Source organism: Taeniopygia guttata, chromosome 2, assembly GCF_048771995.1.
Source record: "Taeniopygia guttata chromosome 2, bTaeGut7.mat, whole genome shotgun sequence".
Classification (NCBI taxonomy): domain Eukaryota; kingdom Metazoa; phylum Chordata; class Aves; order Passeriformes; family Estrildidae; genus Taeniopygia; species Taeniopygia guttata.
In genome coordinates, this window is record NC_133026.1 from 28,473,857 (window position 1) to 28,497,576 (window position 23,720).

Below are 23,720 nucleotides of genomic sequence, written 5' to 3' on the forward strand. Positions count from 1 at the left end.
TCAGAGTATGAAACATGACTAGTTCTGTCAAAATGTGACCTGAATTTTGCTAGTTCTTATAATCATGCTATATTTACCTTCAGTAAAAAGCCCTAGGAGTGCATGGGGCTATGTAAAACCCATGTACAGCACTTGGGTTTGGATAGAGTCCTTCACTCTCCATCTTTCCACACATTATTCAAACACATTTTCCCCAGCTTTCATTTTATTCTGGAGAGGGAATACAGTTTCTATATCCTGAGAATTAGGGGTCTATAATTAAATCAACAATAACAGACAAAAATTATCATTGCTTTTACTTTAAATTGCTAAGATGTAAAGAAAGCTACTTTGTATGATCAGCTTAGAGAGTAGTGAATGTATAGCCTGTAGAAAAGACTTAAGACTTGTTTTGGTACTTAAAGCCAAAGGCAATGTATTCAATTACTGGAAATAGTTATTTCCGGTATATTTCATAGCTACTACTGTTGTGTATGTTTTATACACTGGAGTCTTTGTAAACTTATAAAAATGAGATGCTATCATTAAAATGAGAATAAACTGTGGCCCTTGATAGAAAATAATGGGGAGGCTCACAGTTCAAATACTTGGATACAAAAGTTCATTCACAAGGCCTTCAGAAAACCAGAATTTTTAGTTTAAGCCTATAAATATCTTCCAGAATTAATAACATATATGAAACTAACAGTATATAATGTACTAGTTCAGTAATCTGTTCATTTTAGGTGGTTCTCAAGTATATGTTTTGCAAAGAAGGAGTACTTTGCACTTGTCCTTCCTCTCAAGAAACACTGGTCTGAAAACACCTGGAAAGTTCAGTCAGATGTGGGAAGAATTTACACTGAGGTACACCTGAAATGTTAGGCTACCATGTGCAGGCTGTGCTGTACACAGGTGACTTAGCTGGATTGCTTTCATGGTGACATAAGCTGTTTTTCTTCTATTCAGGTCAGAATGTGAATGCTTCCAAGGCTCTGGAGTATTTCACTGGGTTAGATTCAGGTCCATTATTAATATCTAATTTCCTGACTGATATTAGGAGCCTTATAAATAGTCTGAAATTTGACCATTAATATCACATGTAAGTTGTTAAAGAACTGGAAATTTCTAAACCTTTAAATATTATTAGTCCTTAAAATACAAGATGTATAGTTATATATCTGGCATCTAAGTTTCCAAGAACTCAGAAAAAAAAAAATAGGTAAACTAAAGAGAACAGCCTATTCATTGTTTGCTCCAACAGAGGCTTATTCAAAAGAAGAGATAATACTTTGATTATGTTTATTGAAAAACACCTGTAAATCACTGTGTTGGAAATCTGCCTGTTGCTAAAAAGGTTATGAATAGCATAAATAATTTCATGCAGGATCTGCCTTATGTAGCTGCTTATTATGTTTTATACTTTTTCACTTAATAAGAGGACAAAACAATGAATGCTGTAGAATGATTCAATTTGTTAGCACTCAAATACAACCTCTTAGTTTCCTCTACTCCAAACAATTGAGGGCTTATGGCCTCTTGAATAAGTGAGTCTGGATTTCCAGATGCAGATAAATAACCTGTTTTTTTATTTTCCTCTTTTATTTTATTAACCTGTTTTATTTTCCTGCTATTAATCATATTGAAAAACATATCTCTACTGAAAAAATAAATAGTCACTTATTTAATGTTATTTCTGCTTGAACTCATTTGGAATACAGAATGCTTCACAAGTATATTGCATCTTATGTTTTTAAATATTTCACATGCTATTTTGCACAAATTATATATTGACACAGATGTAGACAAGAGAGGAAGAAACTCATGTTCACTTCCACCATACCATAATGCTTTTCTCGTTATCACAATTGGGCCTAAACCACGTTTCTTTTCCCAAATCATATTAGCATTACTACATCTGTATATTCATACCTGTAGGAACAAAAATCCCAGTGACTTTGACTAGATGTAGCTTGGAGATACTTGCCTTTTTCTGTTACGAAAAGAATTTTTTCTTTTCTGAACAAAGGATCACAGAGATTCTCTGCTTTTGGAAACAGAAGAGAATCTCTTGATCTTTCTGCAGGAGAAACATATCTTTAAAAACAGAGCCATCAAAACCTCTTAGCCATTGCCAAGGGGCTCTGCAGCATATTGATCCCCAGAAGAGCAAAGGCGTGAGCTCATGTTCTACCTCGGTCTGACCACGGTCTGACCACGCCAGCTACTGCTGCTTCGGTCCCCACCCGCTCCTTGTGGCCTGCCTTCAGTGTAGGGCTGGGTACAAGCAGCTGTGAGGGCAGAAATTTCTGGGACAGCTGCTGGAAAACTCTGCTTCTGTCATGGCCTGATTCAACCAACTCTCTCACCTGGCTTGCATCATATTGACTCCCACTCACAGAAATAACTCAGAACGATTTTAGCATCTGAAGGCTTTATTGGCATTCCTGTCAGAGCATGGTCACACAAATGTAAATGAAATATTGACACTTTAAGGAAACCATTAGACAGTAGGAAGAAGGATTACCACAGAAAAGCCCTTCAGGTTTACCTTATGCCCCTTTTAGACTGTCCTGTCACAGCTGCATTGGTGAGCAGGCTATTGGGACATCGTTTTTTCATCAACTACACCTTAGCAAATATTTCTGAAGGCAATATTCCTGTGAATAATTAGCTTCAGTTATTCATGACCATGACTGAGTCTGAATAACAGACATGACTTCAATCTGATTCATCTGGTCTACTTCAAATACCTACCTCAGAGCACAAAAGGAAGCATGCCCTGGTTAGGCATTCAGCTGTGGTGCAGCTACTGCTGAAAGGTAAATGTGATGAACATCAGAACTAATTTCTAGGTCAAGATTTGCAAGACCTAGACAACCATACAATTAAAAAAGTCTGTTTGCCTCCTTTAGTTTCTACTGTTACTTTTTTTTTTGGGGGGGGGAGGGGGGTCTTTATCTACCTAGGTCTTACTGAGAATATGAAGAGTAATTAGGAAGATACCTCTGCTTGAAGGCAGGTGGTAGGAAAGAACGGTAAATCACATATAACAGAGAAGTCTAGGTATTTTCTACTTGCTTTCTAAAAGAACTGCATGGCATTCCCTATAAAAATGAATGGAAATAAATGGGATTTGGAATTATTTCTAATAGTAAGGCATGCAGTAATAAGGCATATCATCAGTAAAATTAGGAGCTATTCCTTTTATGGAGGATCTTTAGAAGCAGAGATAAATCTATTTACTTTTTATTTCCTCAGTCATTTATTTAATATTTTGATTCATACACATTTAAGTATATGTATACAGCAAATGCTCCATCCCACAACATTAGGATCTATTTCTGTGTAAAGAGGGGATAACTTCTGAGAAACTCACAGTTAAGAAATTGAAAAGTTTTTGTAAGAGTTAAGCATTAGCTTGAAATTGTATCCTAATTTTGGGTCAAATTCTCAAATGTACCTTGACCTTGGTTCAAAGTTCATCAACAAACTACTTTTAAGTGCAGTAATCAGTAATCCAAGAAATTAAGAAGACTACAAAAGGCTGAACAATTCTTTAGACTTATTATGGCTAAATTAAATTTAGTAAAGAAGATAATTTCAAAAAGTATTAAAAATCTCAAATAAGTTTATCCTTGTTTCTCTGAAGAAGATATAATACATATACCAGAATTTTGCCCATATAAACAGCTGTACTGTTGTTCTACATACTATTGGAAAGAAAAGTCTGTTTTAAGACTGCTTCTAAAACATCTTAAAAACTTTGGGTAGATCTTTCTAACAAAAAAAAAAAAAAAAAAAAAAAAAGAAGGTTTGGGGTTTTTTTAAGTATTTTCTGTAAGCAGTTTGCAGATATTTTATGCTGAGTTTTCTGAGGAAGCTGTGTGTGTGTGTTTTCAAACAGTTGCTCAGAGACCTCTTTGCAGTTACCAGCAGGATTGGCTCTTACCACTGTCATTCCCTTAACAATATCTACTGACATTCTACTTTTGTCTTCAAACCAGATGTCATCCATTACGGAGAACGTTCTCTCCACAGGTGCATTAGTGTCTCTGCATGCCAAAACAAATTCAGCAAGGAGCAGGAGATTCTAGAATGTATAGTATTTTTTCTAAATTATTTACAATTTTCACCCATCTTTCAGTGAGCTTTCTGCACCCAGAGCCCCGTGGCTGAGGGAAGAGGAGAAACCTCCATTTGAAGGCAGACTTTCATTTCAGAATGCATAAAGACTCCATTATTTAAAAATAAAATAAAAATGAATTTACCCTCCCTGTGGTTTTGGGAGCATGTTCTGCATGCAATTAAGAAGATGGAAGAATTTGGTTTAAAAAGAAACTCAGATTTGAATACCAGTGACCTAGTAAACAAATGTTGCAGAGATGCGTTTAGCACTGAAGGGGAAAAATACTCGTTTGAAGAATAGGCTTGCTTAAATCCGTGTAACTAAGTCCAAGTAACATGTGATACTCAATTTGAAATATTCTGAAACCTAAAGGATTTAAGCCTCCATTACATTAACTGAGGCTGCACTGCTAGTCAGAAGTGAGTCCACTGAAATACTCTTTTATCAGTGCCTTAACACTGGACTGTCTTCTTAACAAGCATAGCTACAGTCATAACCGCATGAAAGGCAATGGGACTGGCACCAAAATTTTCATGTCAAATGAGATTTTCTCCTGCATTATACTATTAATGCTTATCATCTAACATTTTCCACTTACTCTGGGCTTGTCTTCTTGGGAAGGTTGGTGCAGAGTAAGCTGGGACCTATACTTAAACAGCAAATCTTTTTTAGACATTTGTAGTTTATACTAAAAATGCTATTGTGTGGGATAATGTAGGAGCACTTCCAGTGCTGTTAAATCATACATTCAGCAATTCTTCCTGAGTAGAGGCCTATATATTCAGTGCTAATTACTGCTGACACTGCATGGATGCAGTTGCTGATGGCTGTGATATTAGTGTAAACAGAGTCTGTAATTAAAAGACCATGACTCTTCCTATACAAACATTTCTTCCTGAGTATCTCAAGCAGTGACGCATATTTCAAAACCTACTCAGTATGTCAGGGAAAAATTGAAGGAACACCTCAGGTGAAAGCACACGGTTTTTAGATGTTCCTAACTTTCAAATGACAACGGTATTTCTAACTTGAGTTTATGAAATTTTAGAAGTAAATAATGTATTGTCTTTCTTACATAGCCCTAAACTCTGCTTTAGCTATTCTTCCTTGTAATGGGTGGTAAAAGTTGATAGGGCCAATAGTCTCAGGCAGTTAGAACCTATGTGTTCCCATAAGATTTTTTTTTTTACCAAAGAAATATAATTTTTTTCTCTTTTTTGTCTTCAAGTTTACATAATGTAATTTTCTGCGACTGAAAGAGCCAAAAAGTAGACCCTCCTTATCGAAACCCAAGCTTTTCAAAAGACCTTGAAAACTTGATGTAGACTCCATGGCAAAATAAATTAGCCTTTCTGTGAAGCAGGGAAGTGGGACAAGTACTTTATCTACTAAATTCCAGATACTACTGAACCATCGCATCACTCTTCCTTATGGTGTAAAAGAATTCTCATTTTTTTATTCTTTCTTGCAAGAGACTGAGGTGGCTTGCAAGGTTTTGTTATTGCAGGGGAAAGTTACACTATTTTTATAATAAAGAAACACAAATTAATCTCCTCTCATAAGGGGATTTATTATATGCCATTCAGATAACATAACTTCTATCTCTGGACTAGGAAAAATCATGTAAGAAGTTGCAGGAATGTACAAGGTTCTCAGTGAGGGGAAAAGGTGACAGTGCTCTGGGAGCCTTTCCTGCTCACAGTCTGTTAGGTTGGAGGGTTATTATTATTATTCTTAGAGCCAGGAGATGTGGACATCTGTCAGCTTTTTTCCTTCACATGTGCAGCAACTGTGTGTGGTCCTCTAAATGAAACTATTAGCTATGCAGTTCTCTATTCATGTACCAATTCTGCGTGTCTTGAAATTGTGCCAATTAGAAAGTATTGTCTTATGGGTGGGTGAAATGGGGATACGCAAATATCATAATAAAGTAAACAATTGCTTTAAAATAACTTATTTTTCTTAAATTTCTTTCCAAATTTTAAATCTATTCATTTAAAATGAGAGTATATACTAAATTAACATGTTTGTTTTTAAAAAGCAAGATTGTTTTACAGCAGCATGCTGAACTGGATAATAATCACTGTAAGAACAGCTGCAGTGGGAGGTCAGGGAAGTCAAAGAAGAGAAAAAGTAGCCACTGCCATAAGAAGTTGGGTGATCTCTAGATGCAGTTGGTTTAGTTCACAAAGTCTACATTGCCAAGAAGACTGCATTAATAAAGACTGCTGGGAGCCAAGGTTTACATTCAAAAGTTGTTAGACACATAAGGATAGGCTACTGTACTCATTAGTAAGTATCCTGTGATTGCACAGGTGTTTACTAAATACTTGGGAAATGTTCAGCTGATGCACAACAAACACCCATATGCTTCATAACACTGAATTAAGAGATTTACTTTGTATACTGGGTTAATTAACTTTTCAGATTAGGGTAGCCTTACATTGAAAACAGATCCACTGTAAACACACATACTTTACAGCATAAATCCTACAGCAGCAGTATCATCATGGAAAGACATCACAAAAACAATGTCTAGGCTGTATGTAAGGCCTTTTTAGGGTCTCAACATACAGTATGAACCATTTTCTATTAAGGGGAAGAAAGACACACTGATCTGACTTCCCTGCCAAAATAACCCAGGTATGCCACTTCACATCCTCTGCCATTTTTCGTTGCTAGATATGTAACAGTGTCATCTAGCATGCTGTACAAGTAATATATGTTAGTTAAATGGATTTTTCTTTTTCAATTATCTAGCAACATTTTGTCAATTATCTAGCTGCTCACATTGGCAAGACTTGTCATAAACTTCATAGATCTGTCAGATTCCTATAATGATGGAACATATGTTAAGAAGAGCCCCAAATCCCTTAAAAAAAAAAAAATCAAACATGTGGCCTAGACCAAAAGATATTTAATGCATGTACAATGAAAGGAATCTAGTGATTTTTGAATTCACTGGTCACAATGTCACTCTCTCTTTCAAGTTCTTGCAAGTAGTTCCTCTACTTTTAAAGCTAAAAGGCCATCTTCTCTCCTATTAGCTTTTGTTTTAACACAGTCCTTTCATTTCCCCAGCAGAACAAATCTTTTTCCATGATCCAACTGCCAAGAGAAATTTTCTTTAACTACCTGTCTCTCAAAGCCACCCAAAGCCTTGATATTACCCTCAAGAAATGTCTGACAATATGGGGACATTTTTCAGATTTTGATAAGACATATCATTTTACACATTTTCAAGATATTCAAAATAGATTTTATAAAATATTCTAGTTAGCCTGTAAAGAAATACCTTCTGAATGCTAAAGCACTAAACAGACATTACCAATTTGGTAGCAGTAGTCTTAGTTTTGGAGAAAGTTTTAAAGAGATAATATGCCATTAAGCATACTAGTTTCCTCATTAGTTTTATAAAATAGCTCTTCTTCTACTTGTTCAATAATAAAAAAGAGTCATACTCAGAAATGTGATCTACAAAAAGATCATAAATATAGTAATAATTTTATATTGGTGATATCCTTTGACTCTGGCTGAATCAAAGTAATGTGAAAGTGAACCTTTTATATTACCTTTAATCATTCAAACAACCAATTGCCATCTCACCCATATAAAATGAAATGAAACCTTACCTAATAAATATGGTCAAAACCTTTGTCATCTGTGTCTTTTCTGCTACTGACAACAATTACCATGAATTTTCTGGCCTATGACTACTTCATAATTCAACATAGAATACAAGACACAACATGTTAAAATAATTTAGCAAAGCAGACAATACTTCATGATCTCATGAGTAAGAAGTGATAAAAAAAATCAAACGGTACCAATGCAGTTAGGTAGATGATGTCAAATGTTCATATTCAGACAGAATGTCTGAGGTAGCAAGAACATGTCTGAAAAGAGACATTCTGTTCATCACAGAGATCTTGGCAAACAGCCTCAGCAGCTCAGAACAGGGTCAATGGAAGCTGCTTTAGACTCCTTTCCCAGGGAGATACAGCGTGGCCAAAGGGAGATGCCTAGGTGAGAAAGCCTTGACAGTCACCCATCTGCACTCTCTCTTTTACATAGGGATAATTTTAAGTATGAGGTAAATAAAATGAAAAAACTACAATTTATCTAGCTGGGATAAAAAAATCGGCATTTTCATATGCTGTGCTGCAATCTTTTTTGCTTGTTTGTTTTTATTAAATTAACTTTTTTATATATATAGAAATCATAACTGAGACATTCCTTTAGCAACAGAATGAAATGCTTTAGTAGGGGTCACCACTCAACACAAAAATTAGCAGATTATCTTAATTTTGAATACTCTAAATATAAATAATTTAAACATTTTTATTGCAACAAGCAATGTTAGAATTTATGTTCAGTGTTCTTTCTTTCAAGGAGAAATTATTTCATAGAGGTCCAATCCAGGTGACCTCTTCATTCTTTATATTCAAACAGCTCTTTTGGTACAATATAAGCAGGAAATTAATACATTGGAAAATTGAAAAACATATCTATTGCAGCCACATATCATGATTTCTTCCCTCCAATAGATGTCTGTGATGCAGAAATTTTTCTTTGCTTTTTATGTTAATACTGGCCTGATGCTTACTTTAAAACACAGGTTATTGCAAAGTAATTGAAGAGTATCATGTCTTACTCTGTTAGCATTTTCATGCAGTTAGAGCTTGGTGCTCATCAGAGAAAGTTTTACAAACCTGGACAATATATAAATAAACAGAGTGACATCATCACAGTGATATTTGAAGTCTTTGTGTCTCACTATAGAAAAGGCTCCATAGGGTGAAAATATTAAAAAGTAAACAGGTATCTCTTAATGAATGGATAGCTAAATAACTATCCCTATATATTTTGGCAATTTTATAGCTGAAAAGCATTGTCAGTATATATGAGACTAACCATAAAGATTTTTACCTGTAGAAAATGATATTTTAATAAATTGTTTCAGACAGAGCTAGATTAATCAACTCCATCAGCCCAATTAATTATACAGCAATTATTTTCTGATGTTTTAAATGTCTTCTGATTACGTCTTGCTCAGTAATTCTCAAGGTGTCTACATCTTAATATTATTTCCGATGTTATAACAAAAATTGCTGATTGTTTCTTACTACCATAACTTTTTCAAGCTCTAAAGACTTAATCATCCATTTTATCTGTTCTTAGGTAATGGTTCTAATATCCCCAACCTGGCAAAGAGTATTTTTAACAGAATAAATATAAAAACTCGAGTCATAAATAATTTTTTTCCACACAGCCTAGAGAAAATGGCCACCTATGAGAAATGTTTTACTACCTGTAGAAGGTCATATAAATACGAGGCCACTTGCACTCTATAAAGATTTTGCCATTATTTCTATAGGTATGTGAGCCATTTGGGATCCAGGGGTCCTAAATTTTCAACAACTTTTTCATAAGGAAATAGAATTGAAATCAAATGAAACATGAAGTAGGAGGTCAGTAAGGAGAAACTAAATACTTTAGAAGGAAAATTACATCCCCAACTATACCTAAAGTCCAGGTAAATGGTGGGGTGGGGGGAATTTCTAGAAGATACTAGTAGCTCCCCTAAGTACTATTGGCTCTATTTGATTTTCAACATGAACTTACAATTCAACATGCACCTCCTTGTTGACCATCAAGGGGTCAATAGGTCTGTGAGGAAGAGATGAACATACTGGGACTCCACCTGAAGCAGCCGAAAAGAATAATTTGCAAACTTTAGACGAAAAGGCAGGGAATGTTGATCAGAAAAAGTAATGAGAGGATCAATTCCAGCGCACTCTTTTCCAGCAGGGATGAGAGTTCCTTTGTGTTTTCACTTTATAGTGCTGATTTTTCCCATTGGTGGCTATTCTGAGGCCTTTTCCAAAAAGGAAGTCCCCAGCAGAGAACTCTTATTTCCAAGACTGAACTAGGAGCCTGCAGTATAGGACTACAGGGTCAGCTATTCCTATGACTGAGTGAATAAGACAGATGAAAATAAAACTAATTACATACTGACTGCCACATACATGCAGTATAAAAGTGTACTTCTTAACCTTGCATTCAGCAACCAAGCCCTTAGATTTTAGCAAATGAACTTCAGATCATAAATTCTTAGATTTTTTTAGAGTGCAAGGTCTAGACAAGCCCTTGAGTAAACTGATCCAATTAGACCTACTTTGAGCAGAGAGGGTTGGTCTAGATGACCTTTGGAGGTCTCTTCCAACCTAAATTATCTTTGGGCCTCTGATTCTTCAAGCAGGAAATATCCATTTGATCTGTGTTTATAAAGCATCTAGTGTCCAAGACCTTTGGGTGTTGCCACAGAAAAAATAAATAATAATCACTAACTGCCAATTTGTTCATACAGTTGACATAAAGTAATACAAGGAATGGTTTTGTCAGCATCAGATTATTTACTGGATTCTGAAATTACTAGGGTTTTTGTAAGGACATCACTTTTTTTCCTGACTAAAACAGACACACAAGAAAGCAAACCAAAAAAGATACACAAATATCATCTGTAATCTATTGCAAATCCAGAGCTGCTCTAGTCCATATTTTGAAAAAAGGTTTCTTATTGGTTGGCAGCTGAATCCTCTGACAATCATAAGGCAGGTTTTCTGGTAAGATTAAGTTATTTAACTAGTTTCCAGAGTTTTCATTATATAGACATAGAAAGTATTTACAAGTTCCACTGAAGATGTGCAAACCAGAATAAGAAAATTCAACTCAGACCCATAATTTTACCACTTCTATAGAGCTAACAACTATTGAAAGTTATTGTAATATAAGTGCAAAGACATGTCTGAATGCTGACACGTAAGGAGGATGATGGGACAATGTCTGAGCCCCGCACAGTGGACCTTTAAAATTGTTCAATCAGCCTCATGCAGATTTCTACAGCATGGAATGCAATGCAAAGGGAAAAAACAAAGCCAACATGGGGACTTTAAGCTGTGCCTTCTCAATATCAGGGAAAGAAGCACAGCCAGAAAATGTATTACCTGCAGGAACCACCCACTGGGGCTATAGATAGGTAGCACAATTTAGTGCTATCAGGAATCCCAATATATACAATAAGTGGTGAAATTTGTACCTACTTGGATTTTGCAATTAAGTATATACCTCTGCTTCACTGCTATTTTTCTGATGTCAGATTTCAAGGACTTTTGATGGTAATAAAAACCCTCCCACTGACACATATGAAAGATAAGCAGTGTGTTTGTAACCCTGTCGCCTGGAAATAGTAGGTCCAGAAATAGTTGGTGCTAAACTTTAAATAAAATTATAGAACTCTTTCAACCTTTCTACTCTCACTGTGTAAATGTGAAAGTAGTGTAAATCTAGTTGACAGTTATTGCCATATCTATTGGCACACACTCAGCAGCAGTTTGAGAAGTGTTGTGCAGCATGGCTAGTGCCCATTACCTGTCTCCCCATATTTTCTTACAATTTATTTTCACCCCAGCAGGCAGAACCTCACAATGCCATTAATTTGTTGGGCAGCTCATTCTTTCCAACACAAACTATTTTACAATGTGCTTTTATAAACAACCTGGTGGTTCACTGGCAATGCTCAACAGTGTCAGGAGGAAGGTTATGATTTAAAGGCAGCAGGTAAAAAATTGAGCTGGTCACAGAGATGACATAGTTTGACCAAACCTCCTCTCCTCTAATTTTACTATTGTCAGCACAAATGCACAGAATCACCAGATTCACACTTGGCCTACGCAACTGAAACATTGTCACTGTCAAACAGCTCTTTTTATTGGTGCTTTCCCTATACAGCATTCTAATAGCATATCTGCTACCTGACTACGGTTGCAAGAAAAAAAATGGAAAAATAAGGAGAAAGAAGAAATCTTGAAATTGATTTTAAAAGCAAGTATGGAAAACCCCACCCAAAGCCCTATCTCCTTGCAGAGTAATTAGGCACTAGTAAAATACTTGCATGACTCCAATATATATTTATAGCTACGTGCTGCTTTGGTTAATACAAGCCTTTGCAGAGTGAAGGAGAAAACCCCACCACTAAGGGAAAAAAAATTCAGCCTTTTTAATATAACAAACCAAATCTCACATTTCTGTCTTATTACACTCTAAACACTAATTTCCTCTTGTAAATTCTACTTCTACCTCTAGTAAGTAATGCGAATGTGTATACACACAACCTGAGGTCTTACCAGGTTCTTAATATCATAAATATTTTTAGAATATTTTATGTATTTTTTATCAGTAATACTAATGTGTGCATTAACTGAAGCTGTCTCTCCTTTTGTTACTCAAAATTAAATTGCTGTCAATCTGACACCTTTTGCAGACACTCAAGGAACTTGAAATTTTCTATTAACAAGTAATAGAAAACTAGAATGGATCAGAGGATATGATTACATGTTACAGCAGCCAAAAATTATCTGCTAGGCTATTCTATTTTTATTTCTGTATCTTTAATCTAAAGATTCCAGCACCTGGGGCAGGGTTAAATGAGCAAACAATCTGAGTAATATGCTATCAGTATTCCTAGGGAATGCTTGTCTGCCATTACACAAATTGAATACTGCGAAATGGTTATTGAAGCTTTTCATACAAAGGTCACAATATAAAAACATATCTTTGGCATAAAAAATTTCTTACTGTAAATCTAACGCATAAATGCAACTATCCAAGTATCAATCACATTTAAAGAGAGCCTGAAGAGGTTAAGCCTGTGTCAGTCTTAAATTCATGGAACCTTTCTACTTAATTTTAAACATTTTCCATGTGCTTGCAATGTTTTCTAATAACAGGCCAATTCCTTAACTCATAAAGGAATCTAAATTACAATAATCACAAGCATTCCTTCCCCCAAGAAAGGAAACACCTGTTGTAGTTGGTTAATTGCTGACTTTTTGTAAGCTTTCAGAAGAAAACTAACATTTAGAAATAATTTATAACTGAAAGACTTCAGAAGCAGAGAAACACATGAATTTTAAAACTGGTATGAAACTCATATGTTGAGATAGTAACAGATGTTTTGACTTTGTTAAAGAAAAACTGTATCATACTATCATAATAGGATAAAGTTAGTTTATAACTAAGATGGGCTACTTTCTGTTCCATTTTACTTCTGCAATAATTGTTATAAATATAAATCCAGTCATCTCAGTGGAATTACACTCAAAAGGAGCAAAAGGAGTTATGCCTTGTGCTAATGCTTTTATACAAATATCTGTATTTGAGGCATGACATAGCACTTTTAAATAACAACTACTCATCTGCTATATCTGCTGTTAAGCCACTAAGCTGGACAGATTAGTTGGAACATGGTAGCAAAAGTATAGTCAGAGCAAGATCAACATAGAGGAAAGACTCTAAGAAAGGGTTCAGGAAAAGCAAACTTGTACTTCTCCTGTCATGTACAAATGAGGTAGTTACAGAGCTTCACATTCTACAAGGTGTATTTTCAAATGACAGCCAAGTGTTTCCAGTGATAAATAGCAGGATAACCACTGCCTTCAGTATTACAAATGGAAAAAACAACTATAAAAAGGAAAAAAGCATGGATAAGCTGATCAGGTTTTGCTACAAGAAAAAATGGTATGTATTACTAAGTCTACAGCAGATAAGGGAAAAAGAAACTCCAATAAAATATCTCGATATTGCATTCCTATCCTTTATTATTTATATCTTAACTAATGGCTGTCATACAGATAAATGTTCATTTACCCGGGTTAATGAGGTGCAAGGCTTAGGAAGGGCTCCCAGTAAAGCCAAGTTAAGCACTGGGAATACTGTGGAACAGGTGCACATTAGGGCACACCCCTTGGTCCAGGTCAGCCAGACCCAGGCTAAATTCACCTTGAATGCTGCAGAGGAGGCTGAACTGCTCTAAGTAGGTGGCCCAATATGAGAATGCACATCAGCAAGGTGATGTTTCCACTCTAGCAGCTGAAGTGAGTCCCAGAAGAATAAAGAAATGCTGACAGCAGAGAACTTGGTGTGATTATTTGGATGCCACATTATAGGCATATCCTGAAACAATAAGTAACTTCCTAGTTCTTGTTGCTACTTAACATGCCATCTCTCCCAACCTCACCTTTTTCTCTGTAGGAACCAATTTACTGTGATTTTTTTTTATACAATAGCTAATTTCACCTACTGCATTTAATGTCATAGGAGTTATACATGTAAAGCCCTGTACTTAGAGATAAGATAGTCCTTTATGCCATTTTAATCAATCTTTGTCATGGGTATGTTACTTAATAGCTCTGTCTTCCTATAGAAAATGAGCAACTTAAGGGAAATGAAACTTTTCAAAGATACATTTTCCTTCTGGCAGACTGTGAAATACACCATAATTATCCTCTTTCGATGAATAACGTTTGAAAGAAAATGAACATTCTGCGCACCAAAAAGTATAATACAATGACATTCTCAACTGCCTTGTAAATAAAAGGAAATTGTTTTTCTTCTATGATCTATATTGCACAGAAGCATATATACATACTTGATAAATATAAAACCAGATCAGACTATCAAGCCCTTTTTTAAGATCCTATTAATTTCTAATAACAATAAACTCAGTTTCACAGCCAAAAGGAATGTATACTTCTGAAAGATTAAAACTGTGTTATGAATTATGGGCTCCATCCTGTACACTGATGGAACTACTTGTATGAGTAAAGCTTGGACTGAACACAGCCTGTTTTAGAGAAAAGAGAGAGAAAGATAAGCACCCCCCAAACTTTACTGCTGGGGATGGGGGCATAGTGGGTAGTGGGGGTGGAAGAGAAGACAGGAAAAAGCCTTTTCAATCTTTTCAATAGCATAATAAAATCATGACATTCCAGCCCACATTTTTGTACTAGGAAACCTGTACTATCTTTAACAGCTTGGTAAATGTTTGAACACAGATCTTACAAGCTAATGGTGCTATGCACAGTTTAACGAAACAGTTAGGACAAAATGCCATTTAGCCCTTTTTGATATCAGAATAGGTCATTCCAGTAAATACAAGAATGAAACAAAAATAAGAAGTCAAGGTCACGCAATCTTCATTAGCTAATATGAGACAAAAACATTTGAGTACCAACATTTCTCTGTCAGCCAAAATCCAAGTTTTGATTTAGGAAAATTACAGCTCTACCACAAAGATATTTGTTACTATGGGAAAACTGTGATGTTTGTGTCTTACATTCTTTGGTTTTTTTTTTTTTTTTTACTTCTCCCTTTCCCTCCCTTTCAAAGCACCTCCAGAGGTAAGGTGATACTGCCCTGTTCCACAGTTTCTAGAAGAACCAACAAGAACTAATATGAAACTAATATGTATCGGTAGAAGGAACTTCTCAGTTGCATCCTGCTTTACACAAGTCCCACATTTGCAAGAAGAGGTGCTTCCACTGGAAGGAATCAGTCAGGCTTCCTTGCCCAGGGTGAACTTGCAGCAAAGCCATAGATCAACACCCGAGCCAGGGATGAGTTACACCCCACAGCTGCCTCAGGGCAGCTCCCACTGCCCCCGCGCTGCTGCTCAGACAGGTGCTGCTCACTGCTGCCCAGCAGGTGCACCATCGGTGCTGCAACACAAATGCACCCAGAGGAAGTGACACTCAGCATGCCATTCAGATGTTTAAAAAGTGACAAAATAATGCAGTGCACACTGAAGTTGAGGCAGTATGTAACACCACTGAACACTACCCTATTTCCCAACACTGCTTGTACAATAATATCCAAAACAGATGTTCCCCTGCCCTTGACCCCAGCACTTGGAAACTGAACTCCAAGCAGGGGTTGCACAAACTTGAAAGACGGATCCTCTGCCATAGTGATTTCTGCTCAGCAGATTGGTGACCACAGAGCTAATGACAGACATGGGCTTCACTAGCACCAGATCTATTGAAGTTCAACATGTCTTCAACATGGCTCAGTTCAACAAGTCTTATCTGGCAGTGCTGTCCAATTCCCATTCCTGCTCCAAGGACTGTTCAAGTATTTGATGAACTGTCACCACAAGCAGAACATTCAGAAATTCATCTCACCATCTAGCTGGCAGGAAGGAAAGTATCTAACCCAACCTATTCCTTAGGTTTCTACTTAACTGGAAAGAGAGTCACCTCCAGTGAGTATTTTACTCTGCCTACCTTAGAGACTTACTTGAAAGCAGGATAAACACTCTTTTCCTTAGGTGACGCTATCTACTGGCTATGGGGCTGATTTTTTAGACACTGAAGTTAATGCCACACTAACTTTAACAGCCCTCACATTTATTTAATTTACTGTAAACAACACACACTCCCAAAATAGTAACAAAAAATTTGACACGGAAATATGTTCCCTTTAGTTTACAGTTTCAGAACAGATGTGGAACATGCATGGACAAGAAAAAAAAATCACTGTTTGAATAAATTTATAATTTTTTTCTAATGCTTAGACTGATGTTAAAAGTCGAATATCTTAACCTAGACTAGCTATAAAATAGCTCTAATTAGTTTTTTTTCTCTGTGGTAGGGGGTTAATGTCTATGTTATAAAAAGCTGTCTAAACAAGATACAAAGTAAGGGCTATTACCCTATGTAACCATGACAATGTCAATAACATTTAATAAAAATATTATTATAGAGAGTCCATTATATATGCCTTACCACATTAAAAATAACTCAAAGTCTACCAATAATGAATATACACTGCATATATTTGTGTATGTATTACACAGAATGTGTATATAGTACACAGTTTCAACTTTTTCAACAAGGAAAGGTCATGTAGCCAGAGTACAGGTTATGAAAGACCTCCATAAATTCAATTAGACAGCTAGCTCACAAAGCTGTTTAGGGAACGTGTCAGGAATCCCCTATCTATAGGGAAGCTTCTCTCTCCCTGTAGAGTGGAATTTGACACCTAATAAGAAAGGTATTTTATATTCTTTTAATATTTATAGATATTTTGAAGTGTTTTAAGGCCTTCACAGTCTCTGCATGTCTTGAACCGCTTTTAACTGCACTGAAGTGCCTGCATACACATTATTCCAATTCCAAAGCTTTTGCATTTCCATTCAGAAAGTCATAATGTAGTTATTAAAAGAGATTTCCACACAGAGTTATTGAATCATATTGGTAAGCTTGGTTCTTGCCTAGGTACTGTGATATGAATGCACATTGTCTTGAATTCATCTAATAGTCTGTGGACTGACAGCTCCTGTAGCTCTTAACAAGCTGCACAGATCAATGTGGTAAGGACTTGGTTAAGTATCAGTGTTCCTGGTGATGTACAAAATAAATATGGAAGAAGTATTTCACTGAAATATTTATAGTCTAAAATTTTCATCAGAGATATTGTCTTTCTGATGTGATTGTGAGTGGAACCACTAATGCAAAAACAAGCTACATATATTTCTGAAGAGACTTTAAAAGAGATTCCATTTCAGAATAGGGCTCTAACTGAACTTCAACAATAAAGTCAAAGCATAACAACTTCCACCCCAAGAGAAACTTCATTTAGCAAAAAAGTTACTGGAGATATTAAAAAAAAAAAAACAAACTTCTTTTTGCCAGAAAAGGTTTGAAAATTTTATTTAGAATTTCTGTGAGGAAGAAAACTGCTTAAGACTTGACATAAGGGGTATATATTTTTCATGTAAGACATGTTGTCATGAGTTAACTTTTTTAGATGCAATTTGCAACCAAGTAGTGCACTTACTTGCATTTATGTTTCTCAACTCATAGTTTTGTTTCTATCCAGTATGTTAATATTTTCAAACTTTTGAAAATATTTCTAAAGTTTTGATTGACTTTTGAAAACTTTTGACTTTTGGCACTTATCAGTATCTGTGAATATCCAAAAAGAAGTCCTATCTAAATAATGGGCAGTTCACAGTAACATCTAAAATCCGTAAATGGCCTGTGGATAGATGTATCATAGATATGTACATACTAGAAGGTTTTAAATAAAACAACAAATGGAAACATTGCAAGTGTGAGATTCATAATGTCAAAACACTAAGTCATCTACTTTCACAAATTGTCACATACATCTGTAGTTATATTTTCTCCAAATGCACTGACATTTTACAATAGAAATTGTGCTGATAAATTAGAAATTAAAATTAAATTAAATCATAAAAACCACATAATTTTTACCCTAATAAAATGTGATGAAAAACCCTCTCTACTTCTGCACAGGAGCTGAAATGAAGCCTGCAGTATTTTTTCCACTAACAAGGATTATGATAATACTTAGTACACTACAGCTAAATATGTTTGGGGTTTTTTTCCAGTTATAAGCTAATCAGACAAATATATTTTCATACATGCTTTATATTAAATGTTACTAATTAGACAGAAGTGCAATACACAGGCACACATACCTATATGCTATGACTGCAAAATGTTTCTTTGTAGCATACATGCACAAATCCCTAATAAGATAAGTAGGGAATGTATTTAAATAGTGCACATTTTAAACCACTCAATTTCAATACATTGTTTTTCAGACAACCTGCATATAATCAGATTGTTTTGTAAGCAGACATCCATTTGATTACTTAAAGTACAAATTGTGGTCTGGCTATTGTGCAGAGATGATAATGGGAAGGGCAAAGAAAAGACAAACCTTTTTACATTAACAGTCACAACGCTAAATAGGAAAGAAAAGAAAGAGGGGAGTGGGATCAGAGAAATATCCCTTCCCTTCATTGTGCAGATACCTAAAGAAAGAAAAAAGATTTGGCAGAAATTTGACCCTTTTTTCTGCAGTGATGGTCATGTTGCACATACATGGTTTATACATAAGAGCACGGGAAGACAGCAGCAGGACCTCATAGAGGTTTGCTGTACAGTTTGAGAAGTCCTCCTTGGGACTGCTCAACATGCTCCAGGGCAACAAACTACCCAGAGCAAGGAGACAGCTTCCAATAGTCCATGCACCCCACCTAAGGGCTCAGAGTCCTAACCTTCAATTATGGCCAAGCTATAAAACCAGGGACAAGAATACAGATTCATACACGGCTGAAAAAACCCACAATTGTACTGCAATTAAAAAAGTCTAAAAGTAAATGTGCATGCTATTAAGAAGTCCCATAAAAAATTATATTTATAAAAACCAAATAAAATTCAACACCAAAATGTGACATATATACATATATATATATATGCATCCATAGGAAAACATGAGGATTGATTGCTCTCTCCTAGGAAGTGCAGTGCTTAGTTGTCAAGTGATTAGATGCTTTATTTGAACATAAAAATAACTACATAGCTCTTTTTTCAGAATAAGTTAATAAACAGAAGTTAACAAGCAGGTATGTATTTATCATGGTTCTCAACACAGCAATACCTATCTCTGCACCAAGTATTAATAGCTTGCAAAATGTTTCCTTCAAACTAAAAAGTATAATGTGCCAAAAATATATAGTGCCTAAGAAAATAATCAGCTAGGGAAAAAATCGTAGCATTTTCAAGTGAGAGTCGGTTATTTCCCCAGTGAGTAGATTCAGATTTATCAAAACTATTTGAGAAACGTAGACATAAAATTGATTGAATTCCATTATTCAGCAATAATCTTGAATTCTGAGTTGAAGAAGCACACTCAGCCTAAGAATCTATCTTAGCTAGTAGAATTAGTGACTGTTCTTTGCAGTATAAGATAGCAGTGGGCCCATTAAGCTAAGCAGTTGGTTCTGAAATGTTCACCTTCATTTTTGACTTTTCACTACCTTCATTTTTGAGTTTTTCTTTGAGTTGTTTTAACCTGGTTTCATGGACTAAACACGCACTTGCAGTAGAGCATGTAGCTCTCATCCCCACATACCCCACACCTTCAAAAGGAATCCACTTTGCATGCTCAAGACTGCTCAGTGTTGCAAAATGGAACAAAATAAATATGGACCACTCTGAAATCCAAAAAGGCTACTCCTACTCAGCACTGGAATGCTAGTGAAGATGCAAACAACAATATTATTTATGTAATCAGTGATGTGAGAGGTGATCTAGTTTTGGAAATTGAGAAGTCAACTCTGCTTTAAAATTGCCTTTTGGATGAAGATACTTCCATCCACAGTGCACACAATGTGATTAGAAACTAAGTAATGAGAACAGTTTTTCTAAAGTAAGGTACTTAATGTCTGCGTTATGAACACTTCGACAGATAACATGGGAAATTCTGTTCAGTCAGTTAATATTCTTATTGCAATTTTATTTTATCCTGTCCAGGAAAATGGAAATTGAATGTAGCAATGCCCTTTTAATACATCAATTGTAGTCAGTAGATTGAAATCACTGTTAAATATGTATCAGAGATGCACATAATTTCAATAACTAAAGAAGTGATAATGTATATTTCCCTATTATCAGGAGGATAAATGTCCTGTCTCCCTTGGTTCAGAAGCAAAACAAAAGGAAAAAATTTGGTGAGCCCTCTACCTAGCAGTCTCCAGCTCTTGAACATTAGGGCATAATACAGAATTGTAGCACATGCAGCAGCTTAGTGCCTGGTGAGACTTTGGCTGACAGAGAGGATTGGTAAGTCACACTGAGATACTGAAAACATAAGTAAAATTGCTAGAGCCCACAGAAATTGAATGCTAGTACCTACTGCAGTCTTTAAGCCATAAAAACTACTTTATTCCTAAACTTTGTGATCCAGATAATTTAGCTGAATTAAAACTGAAACGCATAATAATTAACTATAACTAGTGACTTAAAAATTACTGCTGATGAAATGTAAAAATAGGATATTCAAAACTAGTAAAAGTATCCCAACAGCATAAAACAGTTGCAGCACTGATCCTTATAAAGTCTGAATAATGAAGAGAAGCAAGAAGATACTCTGAAGCAAAAGATAATTCTTTTTGTCGGATAAATAGAGAAAAACAAACAAAGAAAACCCAAACTGTTCATTCCTTTGGTGTGAAGAGAATGATGGTTTATAACCACTCAGACTTGTGACATGCAGTCAAGTGTTACAATGCAGAGTATTCAGATTCTCAGAGAAGAAGAGCAATTGCTATTTATTCCTGGTTTTGTCAAGAGTTATGTTTAATAATAAAATTTATTGAGTAAGTGTATCTAATCACCAGGAAAGTACATGACCCTGAAAGAAATGTTAATGGCTGTGCAAGCCAACTACAGCATTTGTATTCAGGGATTCATACAGCATTACAACATAGTAACATAAAACGTATAGATAGCTTGCTCTTTTTACTCTGAAGTGATTTCCCTTGCCTCTGGCCAAAACTTGTTAGAATCAGGGTACAGCTATCCTCAAGTTTTATGCACACTGACATTAAGAAACATTAATGGGAAGCACTTTCTAACTTGAAAATCTCTAACTGCTTCTAGACTGAATGTCCCAGTTGCCAACAGTGCCACATGGTGTGATTAGTCTGCTTAACAGGTAATATCTGAGGCAGGTTTACAAGTAGAGAGACTGCAACTGGCAGTACATCTTTGTTTGTGCCCTTGTGGCAGTGTTTCCCACCAGAAAAGCTAAATGCACAAGAAAGGAAATATCTAAGAACTGTCTGTCCTTTTCCTTGACAAGGTCAATTATAGAACTGAGTTGACATTATGGCGCCAGATAGCCTGTATCAATCTGTAAGCTTACCTTGGCACACAAACTTCAATTCCTTGGCATCTATAACGGTGGTTCTTTTATCTGACCTCTTCTTTTCTGTCCGACGGTGGCTACGTCTTTTCTTTGTCTCTCCCCAAAGATTCGATCCACCATGCATGCTTGGGATGTTTAGTATGGCAATTCCTTCTAGAGAGATATTGATTAAGTCCAGCTGAATTCCATCACACTGATTAAAAAGGAAGGAAAAAAAAAAGGAAAAAAAGAGAGAAGGCAGTAAGAGACAAAGAAAAATCTGAATGTTCTTTTTCTCAGATATTTTTCTTTAGCAATTTATCATTCTTAACACTGCTAATAGTTTATTCAATGTTTACACCTAAGAGATACACTTGTATCTGAAAAGGAGGTATGAGATAAGAACAGATCATCAATCAAAAGGTAAAATATGATTGCTATTCAGCTTTTGATTGAATAAGTGTGGGACCATTTGGTACTGTCTTGTTATCTGATACCTATTCACTGATCCAAGTGAAATATATTTCTAGCTTCACTACAGGTATTAGCAGAAAAACATTTATACTACCAAAATTTCTTTATCAATAACCAGAGATATGTTGCCTGTTCCACCTAAATTTTCTGCCTTATCACTTTGCAACGATACTTGTAACTCTTGCAACTGAGTCCCTTCCGCAACAGATGGAATACAAAGTCCCTGCAGGCAGAGAATACACAGATTTATGGAAAAGGGTCTAAGCAAGCCACAGGAGCACAGAAAATCACACAGGTATCTGTTTCAATTCAAAGGCTCAACAAGCATATCAGTATAGGGTTATGGCTGACTAGTGGTTTCTAGTAATAAGTAAAATCAGTAGAAATGGGTACAACAATTCCTTGTGCAACTGCAGCAATTCTTACCCCAGAACCTTCACCAACCAGTTCTCTGAAATATGCATCACTGCTAAGGAAAAACACAGGATGTGGAGCTAAAGAACAGGGATCAGTGAGCTAAAACCTTTCCAAGACCTACTAGAAACACAAAAGTAATCTTAGTCTATGGGACAGTCCCTTCAGTGATGGAATTATACCCATCTTGTGTCACTAGTGTGTATTTCTCATGCTTCCTATAGCAAGCCTGGACATGACATTTTATACAAGTACATTTCTGTGCTAAATCTGGCTTCCAATTATATCTTATAAAGGGACCATATTTTTGACTTCTGGAGAATGGCTCAGGGATCTTAACATATCAGCCTGCCCAGCAATAAACTGCAGCATTTTCTCAGGTGGTTGAACCCCAACATTTGCAAATACAGTTCACCCGAGATACATTGGATGGGATGAACCTAGCTTGATAGCATACACCAAGCCTTCACTGGCTATAATTTACTCAAGCTAAGTCCTCCTCTCTACCAACATTAGGAAGTTCTTAATTCATAAAATGTAGCAAAATACTGAAGAACCTCCACAGGAGAAAATAAACCACAGCTTCATATTACTACAGTGGAATCTGCAGGTGAAAAGCAAAGCACCTAGTTCTACTCATTAGTTCACTGAACCAGCCAGAATTGCCCAGGATTCCTGTGCTGGCACCTTGGCTAGAGGTGGATTAGCTTAATTCCTCACAACATAGATAGAGCATATTGATATCCTGACAAGTCATATGGACCACAGTGTAGAGCAGCGTACTTTTAAAACATTTGATCCTACTCCTGCAATGTTCTGCAAACTTGTAGAGGATCCAGTCATCCATTTCAATTTGATTAAGGGTATTATTTTGCAATTCCAACACACAATAATCAGGGAAAAAACTGAAAAAATAATTAAGCATGCCTCAGTAGTAGTCCAGTGACATCTTGCAGCTTGCTGCTCTGTGGGTCACTGGCACTTCTTCCTCTCTGCCTAAAACTTTATTGCAGCTTTGAAGAAGCAAAGCCAAGTACAACGCAAGAATAACTGTGAATAATTGTTTATTCTGAAACTTTCCGGGATCATAAAAAAGAACTGTATTATAATGCACACACATCTTAATTCTTGTAAGAAGGGCATAGATGTGGAGGGAGAACAA

The 23,720-nt window shown here is 35.9% G+C and overlaps 1 protein-coding gene across 9 annotated transcripts in view; it reads right to left on the reverse strand.

Moving 5' to 3' along the window:
• The window catches only part of DGKB (diacylglycerol kinase beta), a 332,324-nt gene that overhangs the window by 52,142 nt on the left and 256,462 nt on the right, over window positions 1-23,720 (reverse strand). For all 9 annotated transcript variants that reach the window (XM_072925562.1, XM_030264748.4, XM_030264750.4 and 6 more), the window contains one exon: window positions 21,689-21,884. In XM_072925562.1, the coding sequence (XP_072781663.1) occupies window positions 21,689-21,884 (196 nt within the window). The remainder of the gene's footprint in view (window positions 1-21,688; window positions 21,885-23,720) is intronic.